Source organism: Canis aureus, chromosome 36 (assembly GCF_053574225.1).
Source record: "Canis aureus isolate CA01 chromosome 36, VMU_Caureus_v.1.0, whole genome shotgun sequence".
NCBI classification, from domain to species: Eukaryota; Metazoa; Chordata; class Mammalia; order Carnivora; family Canidae; genus Canis; species Canis aureus.
Window position 1 is genome coordinate 20,351,806 of NC_135646.1, and position 17,251 is coordinate 20,369,056.

At 36.0% G+C, this 17,251-nt stretch overlaps 1 protein-coding gene and 1 long non-coding RNA gene across 18 annotated transcripts in view; one reads left to right on the plus strand and one right to left on the minus strand.

Annotated features, from left to right (window-relative positions):
- The window catches only part of CATSPERT (catsper channel auxiliary subunit tau), a 132,599-nt gene that overhangs the window by 71,043 nt on the left and 44,305 nt on the right, over window positions 1-17,251 (plus strand). For all 17 annotated transcript variants that reach the window (XR_013373133.1, XM_077885409.1, XM_077885410.1 and 14 more), the window contains one exon: window positions 7,422-7,480. Coding sequence is in view for 16 of the 17 variants with exons in the window: in XM_077885409.1 (XP_077741535.1) it covers window positions 7,422-7,480 (59 nt within the window). In the remaining variant the exon portion in view is untranslated. The remainder of the gene's footprint in view (window positions 1-7,421; window positions 7,481-17,251) is intronic.
- The window catches only part of LOC144306115 (uncharacterized), a 39,136-nt gene that overhangs the window by 21,481 nt on the left and 404 nt on the right, over window positions 1-17,251 (minus strand). The gene's annotated exons all lie outside the window — the stretch shown is intronic.

Here is a 17,251-nt window from a genome sequence, read left to right on the forward strand (position 1 = left end):
TCCATGGGCTTGGCTAGGATAGAGACCTAAAGGTGCTACCCTGTTCCTGGAGAGAATACTAAGGCACACAGGGAGAGACTATTCACTCTACTTAGAGTGCTCCTGTAAGAGGTAGCATGCGCAGAGTTGCCTCTCTGGGAACAAAAGAACTGGTGGGCACCTTTCCTTCCCCCATCCCTCAGCATAGGTGCAGAGACACCTGCTGAGGACAGTGAACTTGGAACACTGCCTATTTAGCCTGCTTCCTCCAAATCCCATGCCCCTGAACTCTGGTGTGACTGCCCTTCTTGGTCAAACTTACATTGGTTCCCGTACAGTGAGACCAGTGCAAGTCCCCATCATGTCAGGGCTCTAAAATTTGCAGTTTTAAAGGTCAGCAGGCTTGGCTGGGATAGAGCCCAAAGTGGAATCAGGCAGGCAGGCAACCCAGAGACAAATAACATGAAAACAGCGATCTGAAAAATGCCTGGGTTAAACAAGGGGAAATTATTCACTCTTCTGAGAGTACTTCCCTGAGAGCAGCAAGCACAGAATCCCAACTCTGGGGACAAAGGAGCTGGTTGGTGTCATTTCCCTCCCCCACCTCCCAGCAGGAACAAACTTCAATGAATATCACAGTGCCAACCCCAGCTGCCTAACCTGCTTACACCAAGTCCCATCCCCACCCCCCTGCACTCTGCTGGTGCTGCTTTTCTTGGGTAAGTGTGCCTAAAGACCAGCACAGCAGGCCCCTTCCTCAGAAGATCAGCAGAAACCCCCACATGCACCATGTCTACCAACTGAAGAGTTCTACAAGGCTTCAGTTCTAGTGGAAGTGCCATCAGGTCTCATTTAACAAGCATATCAGAATATCCCTAGTTAAAACTCGCCAAACTCTGTCCAACATCTGAACATCCCCCTACTGCAAGCAAGGAGAACCTCTGCAAATGATTGACCTGTGCAACAGAGCAGCCAAAAACAGCAGCAAAGTACACACAGCATACACCAGAGACACTCCCTGAAGTGCCAGGCTCTGCACATAATATGACCTCTTCTTCATAAAGCCATTACTCTAAGGAGCAGGAAACATAACTGGCTTTTCTAACCCAGTGAGGAAGACAGAGACCTAGACAAAATGCCAAATGGAGGAATTCATCTCAAAAGAAAGAACAAGAAAAGGTCATGGCCAGAGATCTAATAGAAACAGATGTAAGTTATATGTCTGATGGAGAATTTACAGCAACAGTTATAAGGATACTTGCTAGACTTGAGAAAAGCATGGAAGACATCAGGGAGACCCTTACCTCAGAGATAAAAGAATTAAAAAACACTTAGAAATGAAAAATGCAATAACTGAAATTTGAAAGGTTAAGTGTAATGACCACAAGAATGAAAGAAGCAGAGAAATGAATGAGTGATATAGAAGGTAGAATAATGGAAAATAATGAAGCTGAACAAAAAAGAGAATGAATTATGGATCATGAGAGTAGACTTAGGGAACTCAGTGACTCTTTCAAATATAGTAATGTTTGTATTATAGGAGTCCCAGAAGAAGAGAGAAAAAGAGGGAAAAGGTTTATTTGAGGAAATAAGAGTTGAAAACTTCCCAAAGCTGTGGAAGGAAAAAGACACCTAAATCCAGGAGGCACAGAGAACTCCCATAAAAACCAACAAAAGCAGGCCAACACCAAGACATACTGTAGTTAAATTTGCAAAGTATAGTGATAAAAAAAAATCCTAAAATCAGCAAGAAAAAAGAGGTCTCTAACTTATAAGGGAAGACCCATAAGGCTAGCTGCAGATCTCTCCACAGAAATTGGCAAGCTTGAAGAGAGTGGCATGATATACTTAAAGTGCTAAAAGGAAAAAATCTGCAGCCAAGAATACTCTATCCAGCAAGGCTACCATTCAGAATAGAAGGAGAGAGAGTTTCCCAGATAAACAAAAACTAAAGGAGTTCATGACCACTAAACCAGCCCTGCAAGAAATATTAAAGGGGACTCTTTGGGAAGGAAAGACCAAGAGTAATAAAGACTAGAAAGGAACAGAGAAAATCACCAGCAACAATAACAAAACAGGTAATAAAATGACACTAAATACATATCTATCAATAATTACCCTGAATACAAATAGACAAAATGCTCCAATCAAAAGACATAGGGTGTCAGAATGGATAAAAAATAAAACAAAAAACTGGGCCCGTCTATTTGCTGCCTACAGGAGACTCATTTTAGACCTAAAGACACCTGCATATTGAAAGTGAGGGAATGGAGAAACATTTATCATACAAATAGATGTCAAAAGAAAGCCAGAGTAGCAATATTTATATCAGACAAACTGAATTTTAAACCAAAGACTGTACAAGAAATAAAGCACACTATATCATAATAAAGGGGACTGTACAACAAGAAGATCTAACAATTGTAAGTATTTATGCCCCCAACATGGGAGCACTCAAGTATATAAAACAATAATAAACTTTAATAAAGGAACTCATTGATAATTATACAGTACTAGTAAGGGACTTTAACACCTGACTTACATCAATGGACAGATAATCTAAGCAAGGAAACAATGGCTTTGAATGACACTTGGGACCAGATGGACTTAGATGATATATTCAGAACATTTCATCCTAAAGCAGCAGAGATATACATTCTTTTCACGTGCACATGGGATGTGCACTCAACAAATACGGTAAGTTTGAGATCATACTATGCATATTTTCTGAACACAATGCTATGAAACTTGAAGTCAACCACAAGAAAAAATTTGGAATGACCACAAATACATGGAGGTTAAACAACATGCTACTAAAGAATTAGTGGATCAACCAGGATAAATCAAAGAAGAAATAAAAAAAAATATGTGGAAACAAAATAAAATGGAAACACAATGATCCCAAACCTTTGAGGTGTAGCAAAAGTGGTCATAGCAAGAAGTATATACCCTAAATGCCTACCTCAAGAAGCAAGAAAAATTTCGAATAAACAACCTAACCTTACACCTAAAGGAGCTAGAAAAAGCCTAGAGATAGCAGAAGAAGAGAAATAGTAAAGATTAGAGGAGAAATAATTGATACAGAATCTAAAAAAACCCGTAGAACAGATCAATGAAACCAAGAGCTGGTTCTTTGAAAAAAAAAAAATGAATAAAATAGATAAACTCCCTAGCCAGACTTATCAAAAAGAAAAGAGAAACAACCCGAATAAAATCACAAACAAGAGAGGAGAAACAGCAACTGACCCCACAGAAATACAATTATAAAAGTATATTATGAAAATTATATGCCAACAAACTGAACAATCTGAAAGAAATGGATAAATTCCTAGAAACATATAAACTACCATAACTGAAACAAGGAGACAGAAAACTTCAACAGACTGATAACTAGCAATGAAATTGAATCAGCAATCAATCTCCCAACAAACGAAAAGTCCAGGGCCAGATGGCTTCCCAGGAAAATTCTATCAAACATTTAAAGAAGAGTTAATATCTATTCTCAAAATATTAGAAAAGATAGAAATGGAAGGAACACTCCCAAACTCATTCTATGAGTCCAGCACTACTCTGATTCCAAAACCAAAGACTCCACTAAAAAAAGAGAACTAAAAAAAGAGAACCTCATGAACATGGATGCAAATATTCTCAACAAATACTAGTAAATCAAATGCGACAGTACATTAAAAGAATCATTCACCACAATCATTGGGATTTATTCCTGGGCTGCAAGTGGCTTAGTAGTCACAAACCAATCAATGTGATACACCACACCAATAAATGAAAGGATAAGAAACATATGATCCTCTCAATATATGTAGAAAAACATACACAATCCAATCATAATAAAAATCCTCACTAAAGCAGGTTTAGAGGGAACATACCTCAACATAATAAGGCCATATACAAAACACCTGCAGCTCATATCATCATCAATGAAGAAAAACAGAGATTTTCCTCTGTGATCAGAAACAAGATAGGGATATTGACTTTCACCACTTACATTCATCACAGTACTGGAAGTCCTAACCATAGCAATCAGACAAGAGAACAGAAATGAAAGGCATCCAAACCAGCAAGGAAGAAGTAAAACCATCATGATTTGCAGATGATATGATAGCCTATATAGAAAACTGGAAAGACCACCAAAAAATTGCTAGAACTGATATGTGAATTCAGTAAAGTTCTATGATACAAAATCAGTGTATAGAAATCTGTTGCATTGCTATACACCAATAATGAAGCAGCAGAAAGAGAAGTCAAGGAATCAATCCTGTTTACAATTACACCAAAAGCCATAAGTTACCTAGGAATAAACCTAACCAAAGAGGTAAAAGATCTATTTTCTGAAAACTGTAAAACACTGATGAAAGAAATTGACAATGACACAAATAAATGGAAAGGCATTCCATGCTTATGGATTGGAAGAACAAAAATCGTTAAAAATATCTATAGTATCCAAAGCAATTTACACATATAATGATAGGGAACAAAATACCACCACCATTTTTCACAGAGCTAGAACAAACAATCCTCAAATTTGTATGGAACCACAAAAGATCCCCAAATAACCAAAGTAATCTTGAAAAATAAAAGCAAAGCTGGAGGCATCATAATTCCAGACGTCAAGCTGTATTACAAAGCTATAATAATCAAGACAGTATACTGGCAAAAAACAAAACAAAACAAAACAAACAAACAAACAAAAAAAAACCCAGACACATACACCAATAGAACAGAATAGAAAACCCAGAAATGAGCCCACAAATATATGTTCAATTAACCTTCAACGAAGCAGGAAAGAACATCCAATGGAGAAAAGATAATCTCTTCAACAAATAGTGTTGTGAAACTGGACAGCCATGCAAAAGATTGGAACTGGACCACTTTCTTAACACCGTACACAAAAATAAATTCAAAATGGCTGAAAGACCCAAATGTAAGACATGAAGCCATTAAAATTCTAGAGGAGAGCACAGGAAGTAACTTCTTTGACATCAGCCATACCAACTTCTTACTAGGTATGTCTCCTGAGGCAAAGGAAACAAAAGCAGAAAATAAACTTTTGGGACTTCATCAATTAAAAAGCTGTGCACGAAGGAAATAATAAAACTAAAAGGCAACCTATGGAATGGGAGAAGATATTTGCAAATAACGTATCTGATAAAGGGTTAATATCCAAAATATATAATTTATACAATTCAACACCAGAATGGCTAAATGAACAACACAAGAAACAATAGGTGTTCATAAAGATGCGGAGAATGGAGAACCCTCTTACACTATTGGTGGGAATGCAAACTCGTGCTGCCACTCTGGAAAACAGTATGGAGGTTCCTCAGAAAGTTAAAAGTAGAGCTACCGTATGTCCCAGCAATTTCACTACTAGGTATTTACCCAAAGAATGCAAAAATACTGATTCCAAGAGACACATAGCAGCATTACCAACAATAGCCAAATTATGGAAAGAACCCAAATGTCCATCAACAGGTATATGGAAAAAGAAGACATGGTACTTGTATATACAATGGAATAATACATAGTCTTAAAAAAGAATGAGATCTTGCCATTTGCGCTGACATGGATGAAGCTAGAGAGTATTATGCTAGCGAAATAAGTCAGCCAGAGAAAGTCTGTTTTGTTTCTTAAATCCCACATATGAGACATATTTGGTGAAAATATGGGGGGGAGGGGGGGAAGAGAGGCAAACCAGGAAACAGACTCTTAACCATAGGAAACAAACAGAGTTACTGGAGGGGTGGTAGAGGGGGATGGGTTAAATGGGTGATGGGTTAAGGAAGACACTAGTAGTGATGAGCACTGGGTGTTGTATGTAAGTGATGAATCACTAAATTCTATGCCTGAAACTAATATTACAGTGTATGTTAACTAACAAGAATTTATTTATTTATTTATTTATTTATTTTTAAATGATTTTATTTATTTATTCATAGAGACACAGAGAGAGAGAGAGAGAGAGAGAGAGAGAGAGGCAGAGGCAGGCAGAGGGAGAAGCAAGCTCCATGCAGGGAGCCTGATGTGGGACTCGATCCAGGGTCCCCAGGATCAAACCCCGGGCTGCAGGCGGCGCTAAACTGCTGCGCCACTGGGGCTGCCCCACTGCGCCACCGGGGCTGCCCACTAACAAGAATTTTAAAAAAGCTTGAAAAATTTTTAAAAATTAAAATCAAATATAGGTTAGTTTTGCTTTTATAAAAATATATGCATACATTATATAAGTGTAAAGCAGTGCATTTAGACTTTATTCACTTTTTTAATTCCTTGATTTATTACCTATAAACAAATTAGAGGAATATGGTTAGCCCCACTACTTTAGAGCTGCTTTTTGAGATACCTGTCACTCCTATACATAAATATATATATTTTTCCATTTATATATATGTATATATTTAATATACATAAGTTATTTAATACATATTAAATATAAATAACATATATATTAAATATATATATTTGCAAACATATTTCAGTCTAACACCATAAATCATTGAAGGCCATAGTTGTTCCATTCCATACTTGATAAATTCTTTTAGTTTATTTCTTAAGATTCCTTTCTAGGGTCATGAATTCTTGAGGAAATATAGAATTATCCATGGAAGTTTTCTAGAATGTAGATTGTCTACACAGCTTTATAGAGGTGGGTATGAATAGCAGATGTGTGATGGAAGTTTACCCAAATGACTGCTAGAGAACAGACAAAAATGAGGCTCCAAGAAGGATGAGTAATAGCAATTTTTTAAACATCCAGTCAAGCACAGATTTGATTAATGTGCATAAAATTTAACAGCCACAAAAACATTCAGAACCACCTGGAGTGCAATGATGAGTTGTTTTTTGGTTTTTGGTTTTTAATTTGTTTTTTGAATCAGCATTAAGAACCAGAAAAGTAGTACTCCATATAAACATTTACTATCATTTGACTAAAAGACAATCTTTTATGTACATAAAAACCTAGCTCATGATGACATTTCATTTTAATCACTTAACATACACTCTTTAACAATACTATTGAAAATAGCAATTGAACTTACTAAGTGACAGACCCAAGGGTACAATGTATCAGGAATCAGAGCAAAGGGAGTAGTAGTGATAGTAACAAGAACAGAACTTCCATTCATTTTGTGCTTGGTATGTTCCAGACACAGTGTTACATACATTAGCCCTTTAAATCACACAGCCCTATGACACAGGATCTTTATGCTTTGACAGATGAGGAAACTGAGATGGAGCCAAGATAACTTGTCCAAAGTTAGATGGTTAGTTGCAGAGACTGTTTGAGTCCAAGCAGTCTGGCTCCAGAGCGTGTACTCTTAATTGCTATGCTGCACCATTATTAGTTACAGATAAGCCAGTAGAACATGTTTGTCAAATACCACAAGTGCCAACTTATTTATATAATCATTTTTTTCATTCTTTTTCAGATAGGGTAATGCAAAGTCAGTTTTGTGGACAAAAAAATACAAATAAAAAAGGAAAATCAGTAAGTAGATTGGTATATCCTTTAAAACCATTATTAATATTTTACATTGTTTTGAATTAATATTTACTGACTTCTTTCATCAAGAAAGCATGTTATTATGAATTTATTTAAATAAAATTTATTATATATTTTATCATAGTTTATCATAAATTTATAAGTTATTATAAAGCAACATAAATATAACATTAACTTTAACAGGCTAAACTTTTGAATTCTTTACTTCTGCCTTCCCCCATATAGCTATTGTTTAATAGGCAACACACAAGAGCACTAGGAAAGCATAGACTACCTCTACCCATCTATTTTGATATGAACAGTTTTAAAGAATCTGTTCTCCTCATCTCATTTCTCCATTAATACTTGAAATTAATTATACTGGATTCCATTTTTGCATCTTGGAAATTTTCAGTTGTTTAAGATTCAACTGTCTAAATGCCATGATGACTAACAGCAGTAAGTATTTTAGAAATGGGACAAGGGTTGTGTGGCTTGGGATGATCAGGCAAGAAAGAAATATTGACTTGGAAGATGAGAAAGAAAAATTTGGTCTACTTCATATTTTGCACCCAGTAGATAAGAACCATCTCTCAAAAGAGGAAAAATATATGTGCTTTTCTTTGTAATTTTTAATGACTAAGTGGCTCCTTAATCTAAGACATTAGAACCCCATACTAATACTCTTTTAGATAGTAGAATTTCATATATGAATATCTTGAACTCCATGCAAAAAGGTTTAGTTACTTTAAAGGCAACAATTCCAACTGGCCAGGGCATTACTGATTCTAATATTTAATACCGTTGTTCCAGTAAGCTATCAAAATATCCTGGATATTTTAATGTTTTGGAATTGAAATTATTTCCATACTGATCCATGCATCTAAAAATAGCACAAAATCCCATCTGATTACTGGCTTCATATTGGTAACAATTACATTGGTAATAATGTAACAATTGTTACAGAAGAACAAGATTTTGAGTCAGAAGACTTGCATTCTGGCAGCAGTCTTTTCATTACTAGCTGAAGGTTAAAGAGGATTAGTTTATGAAACATTTATTGAATACCTACTAGATAGCAGGCACCATGCTAATCGATAATTATATAGATGAGCAACATATTAGGCTTTTTATGTGCAGTATTTCATTTAATCCTCATAACAAAATAAGCAATGTTATTGTTTATATTTTGCAGATGAGGAAACTGAAGCTCAATGAGGTTAGATAAACTGTTTAAGATCACATAGTAAGGGAGTTGGGATTTGACTCTAGAGTATATATGATGAAGCACCTTCTCCTCTTCCCAATACTTTGAGATGGCAAAAATATATTAGTGAATGTAGCTGATAGAAAAATAAACAGAGAGTTATAATAAAGTATACTAGATGAACACATAGGATGCCTTGGGAATATTCTGTGAAGAATGTACTTAACAGGGACGTAGGGCAGGAAAGGGAAGGTAGACATGGGGAATGAAAGGCCTTTTTAACCAAAAGTGGTGATTCAGTGAGAAAATATATGTAGAACATTGTGTTGGTTGAATTGAACTGAACCCTCATAGCAGTAGTATTACCAGGTCCATTTAAACAATTCATGTTTTAATAAGATCAATGAACTAGAGAAATAGAGATTTTTTGTGTCTACCTAACTCAAAATATTTTGATGAAGATAAATTTTATCAGAAATTTACAGCTGTAAGTGTCTCCAGGGGACTCACTTAGAGACTCTTAAGCAAAGTGGAAACCATCTCCTAAATGCCAGTGTAGTGAGATCTTTAATCATAGTTGTCCATCTTTTCTACCTGAATGTAAGCATATTTAGAGCTGAGAGTTTCTGTGTCTTGTATTCCTTTCTTCTGGAATAGTGTCTGAAACCTAGGCACTTGACGAATACTTTCTGAATGAGTACTTATTATGTGCCAGGAACTGTGGATACAGAAATGAACAGAATATAGCTCTTGATTTCAAAGGCCTTATAGTGAGGTAGTGGGAAAGACTTACTTGGTTACTTGGAGTAAACCACAATATTACAGTAATATAATTGTTCTAAGTGAGATAAATTTACAAAGTTCAGTAGGCAGTAGGCATAGGCAAAGTAGCACTGACAGTTAAAGGAGAGTTGACAACTAGCTTCAGATTGAGCTTGGCTACATATTAACTGTGACACTTTAGGTAATTTAGCATATTACAACCAAAGAAATAGCCTATCCTTTGTAGCTGATTATTTAGCCATAGCTTTTACTACATTGGATGAAGTGTTTATCTTACTTACCTTTCTATCTTCTGGCACCTGGCACAGTAATACAAAGTTGTCACCCAATAGATGTTATATTTGTCTATTTGCCATGTAAGTTTTGGCTTTTTGCTGTTATCACTAATAGTTTTTTTCTACTAATGCTCTGTGACATCCCCTAATGGTGTTGGTAGTGTATTAGGCAAATGATCACAAGTATACTCTATATTTTTTTACTCCCAACTATACTACACTCCTTACCCCCTCTAGATCACTTGCAGCAAAGGTCAAAGGCCACCTGTAAATGTGAGGAACTGTCTGCCACAAATTCCCAAGGATCTAGATTGGAGGCAGTCAAGGTCCATGTGGAAAGAGAATACTCAGCTAAAACCCTGCAATTTCTTTTTAGAAACATGTACAAAAACATACACACAATATTTATATATTTTGTATATAAAAGTTCACCACTTTGAAATACACGCAGAAAGAAAGATAAATAAGGGATAAAGGAAAAAGAATTATCATGACATTAAGAAGAGGCATGGTGGCTAATAAGAGGAGAAAGGACAGCCTTCCTATATATCAATAAAGTAGGAATCAAGATGAGCTCTCCCTCTAATTCCTAGGGTAAGGACATCTCAAATTATCTTTACTAATCTATAACCTGATAATACTACTGTTTAGGGTAAAAAAATTACTATAAAAACATTGAACAATTAAATAGCATTGCTAAAAGAAACTACAAATATTCAAAATGAAAAATTATATTAAAATGAAGAAATTTCAGTTTTACCAATATGGAATAGCCCCATTCCTCCTAGATCCTTTCCATCACAACTAAATGGACATATAACAAACAAGCATAGGAAATCTCTGAAACATGGAAAGAAGAAGGTAGGCTGCCTAGGGATCTCAGGACATGGTATGAGTTTTCTAAGTTTCCTTGTTGGCTCCCATATATCTGAACAGGATGCTGCTGAAGCCTTCAACTAGAGTTGCAATAGGCACAGACAATAAAGCTCCAAGGAAAGCCTATTCCATGTAGCCAAGGAACTCAGAAAAGGGTAGGCTAAGAGCAGAAAATTGTTTGGGTGATGCTTGTCCTATTGCAGCCAAACTCCAATGGAAAAATCACACTCCTCTCCCCATACATGGTTTCAGCAGGTATAAAGCAGGAAGTTGATCTTCCTTCTCATACCCCACCCATACACCTGGGAGGTCAGTAGTGCACTGTGATTTCCCCATTAGGTGGCAGTAGGACTGAGCCATCTCCACCCAGCGAACAAGGCAATGCTACAATTTTCCTGATAGATACCGTTGGTGGGGCTAAGCTGGAAGCTGATCTTTTCATCCCTGCCTGGTGAAAGTAGGGAAAACTCTGCTTCTCCCACCAGGGTAGTCTCAGTTGGGTCTAGTAGCCAGCTGAGTCTCCATTTCCATTAGTAGCAACAAAATATGATGGGTAATTGAGTCCCAGTTAGCAGTAGTCTTTAATTTTCCTCCTTTGTCAGTGGGATCCAGTGGGGAATTGAGCCTCCATCCCTGCTTGACATCAATGAGGCAAAACCAAGCAATGGGGGAGGCAGGCTGCTTGGCACTCTGATTTTCTCTCTCTAATCCTTGATGTCATTGAGCCTAGGGGAGAGATGATATTACATCCATACTTGGATGCAGAATGTAGTTCAAGTGGCTGCCCCACTGTCACTGAGAAGGTGTTATCAGGACCAAGGAGGATGCTTAATGCTCATCCCATTTGTCTGCAGCAAGGCAGTATGAGTCATTGCCCCACTTTTGCTGGAGTGGTGTCAGGGGAGCCTACTGTGAAGCTGAACATCCACATTCACCTGGCTGGCCCCATGCTACATCTCAACGGGGTAACTGTTTACTTTAAAAAAAAATTTTTTTTTTTTTTTTAAGAATCCAGGGTCCATCGTATAAGATCCTGCATATCCAGGATATGCTTGGAAATCACTTGCCATACCAAGAACCGGGAATATCACAACATAAATGAGAAAAGATAATCAAAAGATGCCAACACCAAGATGAATCAGATGTTGAAATAGCCTAACAAGGATTTTAAGCAACCACCATAAAAATGCTTCATCAAGCAATCAGAAATTCTCTTGAAAAAAATAAAAATTATCAGCAGAGACACAGAAATTGCAAAAAAACAACAAAAAAAACCAAACCAATGGAAATTATAGAACTGAAAAATACAATAACCAAAATGAAAATCTCACTGATTGGGCTTAATAGTAGAATGGAGATGACAGGATAGAAGCAGTGAGCTTAGGGAAATATCAATAGAATTTATACCATCTGAACAACAGAAAGAAAGCAGACTGAAAAAAATTGTTTCAGCTAAAGAGTTAACATGTACTGAACTTCCAGAAGGAGTAGAGAGGGAGGGAGAGGGAAGAGAGGGATTGAAGAAGAGGAAGAGGGAGGAAGAGGAAGAAGAAGAGAGGGAGGAGGAGGAGAATATAAAGAAAAGGAAATGAAAGACCAAGTATTTAAAGAAATAATGGCTGAAAATTTCCCAAATCTATAGGAAGACATAAACTTACAGATTCAAGAAGCTGAGCAAATCTCAGAGTATAAATCCAAAGAAATCTACCAGGTCACATCATCATTACACATTTGAAAACTATAGGAAAAACTTGAAAGCAGCCAGAGATAATGCATTACCTATAGGAGAATACCTATTTGAATGACTGATTTTCTCATCTAAAATCATGGAGGCCAGAGAATGTGGCACATCATTTTTGCAAGTACTGAAAGATAAGAACTGGCCAATATGAATTCTATATCCGGCAAAAGTTTCCTTCAGGAGTTAAAGGAAAAATAAAGACATTCTCAGATAAAGGAAAACTAAGAGAATTTGTTGGTAGCAAACAGATTCTTAATGAATGGCTAAAGGAAAGGCTCTAAAAAAATATGATGAGAAGGTTTGGAAATTCAGAAAGAAAAGAGCATGAGAATGGGCAAATATTACAGGCTCTCCTACTTCTCATGAGTTTTAAAATAATATGTGATGGTTAAAGCAAAGATTATAACACTATCTACTGTGATGTACATTGTAAGTAGAGGAAATACTTAAGACAATTACATTTTAAAAGTGAAGGGCCCTAGGGATGCCTAGGTGGTGTAGAGTGGGTTAAGTGACTCTTGGTTTGACTCAGGTCATTATCTCAGGGTCGTGAAATCAAACCCCATGTTGGGCTCTGCAAAAAGCACTACTCTATTTGGGACTGACTGTCTTCTCTCCCTGCCCCTCCCTGCCAATCTCTCTCTCTCTCTGTGTCTAAAATAAATAAATACATCTTTTTTAAAAAGTGAAGGCGGGGAATCCCTGGGTGGCACAGCGGTTTAGTGCCTGCCTTTGGCCAAGGGCGCAATCCTGGAGACCCGGGATTGAATCCCACGTTGGGCTCCTGGTGCATGGAGCCTGCTTCTCCCTCTGCCTATGTCTCTGCCTCTCTCTCTCTCTCTCTCTGTGTGACTATCATAAATAAATAAAAATTAAATTAAAAAAAAACTTAAAAAAAATAAAAATAAAAAAGTGAAGGGGCCTAAATAAAAGATTTCTATACTTCATTTGAAGAGAGAAAATATCAATTACCATAGATTGTGATGTTACATAAATGTAATACATAGCACAATCACTAAGAAAACTTAAAAGCAACATACTAAAAAAAAACCAGTATAAATAAATCAATGTCAGATTTTAAGAAATATCAACCCACAAAAAAATAAGAGAAACAGAGGAATGAGAAATAGAGGAAACAAACAGAAAACAAATAAAATGACAGACTTAAGCCCCAATATGTCAATAATTACTTTAAATGTAAGGGGTCTAAATATACCATTTTAAAGACAGATTTGGCAAGGTGAATAAAAAATATCCAACAATATGCTATTTACAAGAATAAGTTCAAAAGAGTGGGAAAACATATGACATGCAAATATTAATCATAGAAAGCAGCAATGGCTATATTAATATCAGATAAACTAGATAGACTTCAGTACAAGAAAATTACTAGAGACAAAGAAGGATGTTATATACCAATAAAAGTATCAATCCAGGGATCCCTGGGTGGCGCAGTGGTTTAGCGCCTGCCTTTGGCCCAGGGCGCGATCCTGGAGACCCGGGATCGAATCCCACGTCAGGCTCCCGGTGCATGGAGCCTGCTTCTCCCTCTGCCTGTGTCTCTGCCTCTCTCTCTCTCTCTCTGTGACTATCATAAATAAATAAAAATTAAAAAAAAATTAAAAAAAAAAAGTATCAATCCACCAGGAAGACATAATAATCCTAAATTAACAGTCTGAAAATACATGAGGCAAAATCTGATAGGGCTTAAAGAGGAAATAAAATCCACAGTTAATTGGGGATGTTAACAGTCCATTCTCAGTAATTTATAGAACTACTAGATGGAAAATCAGCAAGAATGTAGACCTAACAACACAATCAGCCAACAGGATATGGCACTCTACCCAACTTGTTTTCAAGTGTCCATGGATTATTTAGAGCTTATGGACCACATCATAGATCATAAAACCAAGTTCAGCAAATTTAAAATAATTAAAATCACAAGGAGTTGTGTTCTCTGACCATAATAGAATATAGAGGGCTCAAGGGATTTGGAGGCTGATCAGGGAAAAATATTTGACCTTAAGCTGGCTGTAGCCTGGCACAAGCCTTATTTGAATAACACTGTAATATGTTTGCATGTGAGGAGAGTCCCTCACAGCATGAGACCACCTGGAGGCTATAGCACAGAGATTACCACTCAAAAGGGAAGGATGGAAAGGAAATTCATTGTGGACAAGTTTTTAGAAAGGGGGTTACAGGTCTAGGTGATTTCACTCAACAGCTCAGCAGGGAGTCTCTGGGTCAGAGAAATCCAAAGGCAACAGGGACTCAAGATCTTTATATCCCCAAGGTTTATCTTATCTATGGATAACGTATGTTGGGCACAGTTTCATGTGGTATGCAAAGCAGACAGGCTCTAAATAGCTAAAAACCTGCTTATTTGGGTTATTTTTGAAAACAGTTGGATGTGCACAAGTTTTAGTTTGGTGCTTGCAGGCTTTTGAGCTAAGTCTCAGCCTATTGTGAAGAAGTAAACAACCTGGTGGGTGGTACTATATAGAGGCCATCTATGTCTATTAACACATAACTTGCAATCAAACTAGAAATAAATAAGAGAAAAACCTCCAAATGTTTATAAACAACACACTTCTAAATCCTTGGGTAAAAGAGGAAGTCTCAAAATGGGATAAAAAATACATGGAACTGAGTAAAAAGGAAAATACAACGTATCAAAACTAGTAAGACATAGTTAAAGCAACACTGAAAGGAATATATAGTACTAGATGCATACACTGGAAAATGAAATTTTCAAATAAATAAGGTCTCACCTCAAGAACTTAGAAAAAGGAGGGCAAATGAAACAAGAAGGAAGGAAATAATAAAGATAAGAGCAAATATCAATTAATTTCAAAATGAAAAAATAAATAATAGAGAAAATCAATGAAACAAAGGAAGGTGTTCTTCAAAATAATCGGTAAAATTGATAACCCTCTAACAAGATTGGCAAAGGCAAAAAGAGAAGCGATGCAAATCACTAATATCAGGAATGAAAACGTTTATCACTTCAGTTATTGTAGTCATTAAAAAGATGAAAAGGAAATATTACCCAGAACTTTAGGCTCATATATTTGACAATTCAGAGGAAATGGGCCAAGTCCTGGAAAACTACAAGTTATCTAGGTCAACTAAGATGAATTAATCAATCTGAATAGTCATTGGCCATTAGAAAAATTGAATTAGTAATTTAAAAGCTCCTGGAAAAGAAGTGTCCAGCACAGATGGTTTCACTGGAGAATTTTACCAAGCAATTAAGAAAGAATTATCACTAGTTTTACAAATCTATTCCAAAAAAACAGAAAGGAACAGTTCCCAACTCATTTTATGAGGCTACTATAAAGACAGCACAAAAAAGAAACTACAAATCATTTTCTTCATGAATTTAGATGCATAAATCCTGAACAGTATATAAACACACTTATACAGCAATGTGTAAGTGTAACACTGGTTCAACGTTTAAAAATCAGTCTGTGTAATTCACCAGATAAAGTTATGCAAGGCTAGTGTCAACATTTGAAAATCAGTCTTGTAATTCACCATATCAATAGACAAAAGGAGAAAAATCATGTAATATCAACTAACACAAGACGAGTTTTTTTGCAAAATTTGATACACAATCATGATATTACAAACAGCAAACTAATATTAGAAGGTAACTTCCTCAATTTGATAAAGCACATCTGCAAAAAACTATAGTTTACATTATGCTTAATGGTGAAAGCCTGCATGCTCTTCTTTCAAGATCAGAAACAAAGCAAGGACATATGTTCTTGCTACTCTTTTTAAATATAGTACTAGAAATTTTATCCATTGTAATAGGGCAAGAAAATGAAATAAAGGTCATATGGCTTAGAAAAGAAGAAATAAAACTATATTTTCAGATGGGATGATTGTCTATGTAGAAAATACTGAAGAGTTACAAACAACAAGAACACATACTAGAACTAATAAGGGAGTTCCACAAAGTTGAAGGATGCAAATTCAAAATGAAAAAAATCAATAGCATTCTCTATACTAACAATGAACATGTGGAAACAAAAATTTAAAACACAATAACATTTACAATAACTCCAGAGAAAATTAAACAAGTCTAACAAAACATGTGCAGGATCTGTATGATAAAAATTACAAAATGTTGACAAGGAATCAAAGGCCTAGATAAATGGTGGGACATACCATGTTCATGGATTGGAGGACTCAACATAGGAAAGATGCCAGTTCTCCCTAGATTGACCTGTTGATTTAATATGATGTATTTCTTTTAATTTTTTATTTACATTTTATTTAAGTTTCCCTTAGTATACAGTGTAATATTAGTTTCAGGCATATAATACAGTGATTCGGTAATTCCATACAATACCCAATGCTCATCACAACAACTGCACATCTTAATCCCCATCACCTATTTCACCTCCCACCTCCCCTCTGATAACCATCAGTTTGTTTTCTATAGTTAAGAGTCGATTTCTTGGTTTCTCTCTCTCCTTTTTTTCCTTATGCTCATTTGTTTTGTTTCTTATATTCCACATATGACTGAAATCATATGGTATTTGTCTTTCTCTGACTGACTTATTTGCTTAGTGTAATACTCTCTAGCAGCCTTATTCATGATAGCCAAAAGGTAGAAGCAACCCAGGTTGTCCTTCAACTGGTGAGTGGCTAAATAAACTGTGGTACACATCCATACCATGGAATAATAGTAATAAAAAGGACCAAAGTATTGATAAATACCACCTGGATGAATTTCCAGAGAATTATGCTGAGTGAAAACAGCTAGTCCCAAAATGTTATACACTGCATGGCTCCATCTATATAATAATTTTGAAATTTAAAAATTATAAAAATTAAGAACAGATTAGTGGTTGTCAGGCATTAAATAGGGAGTGGAGGCAGGA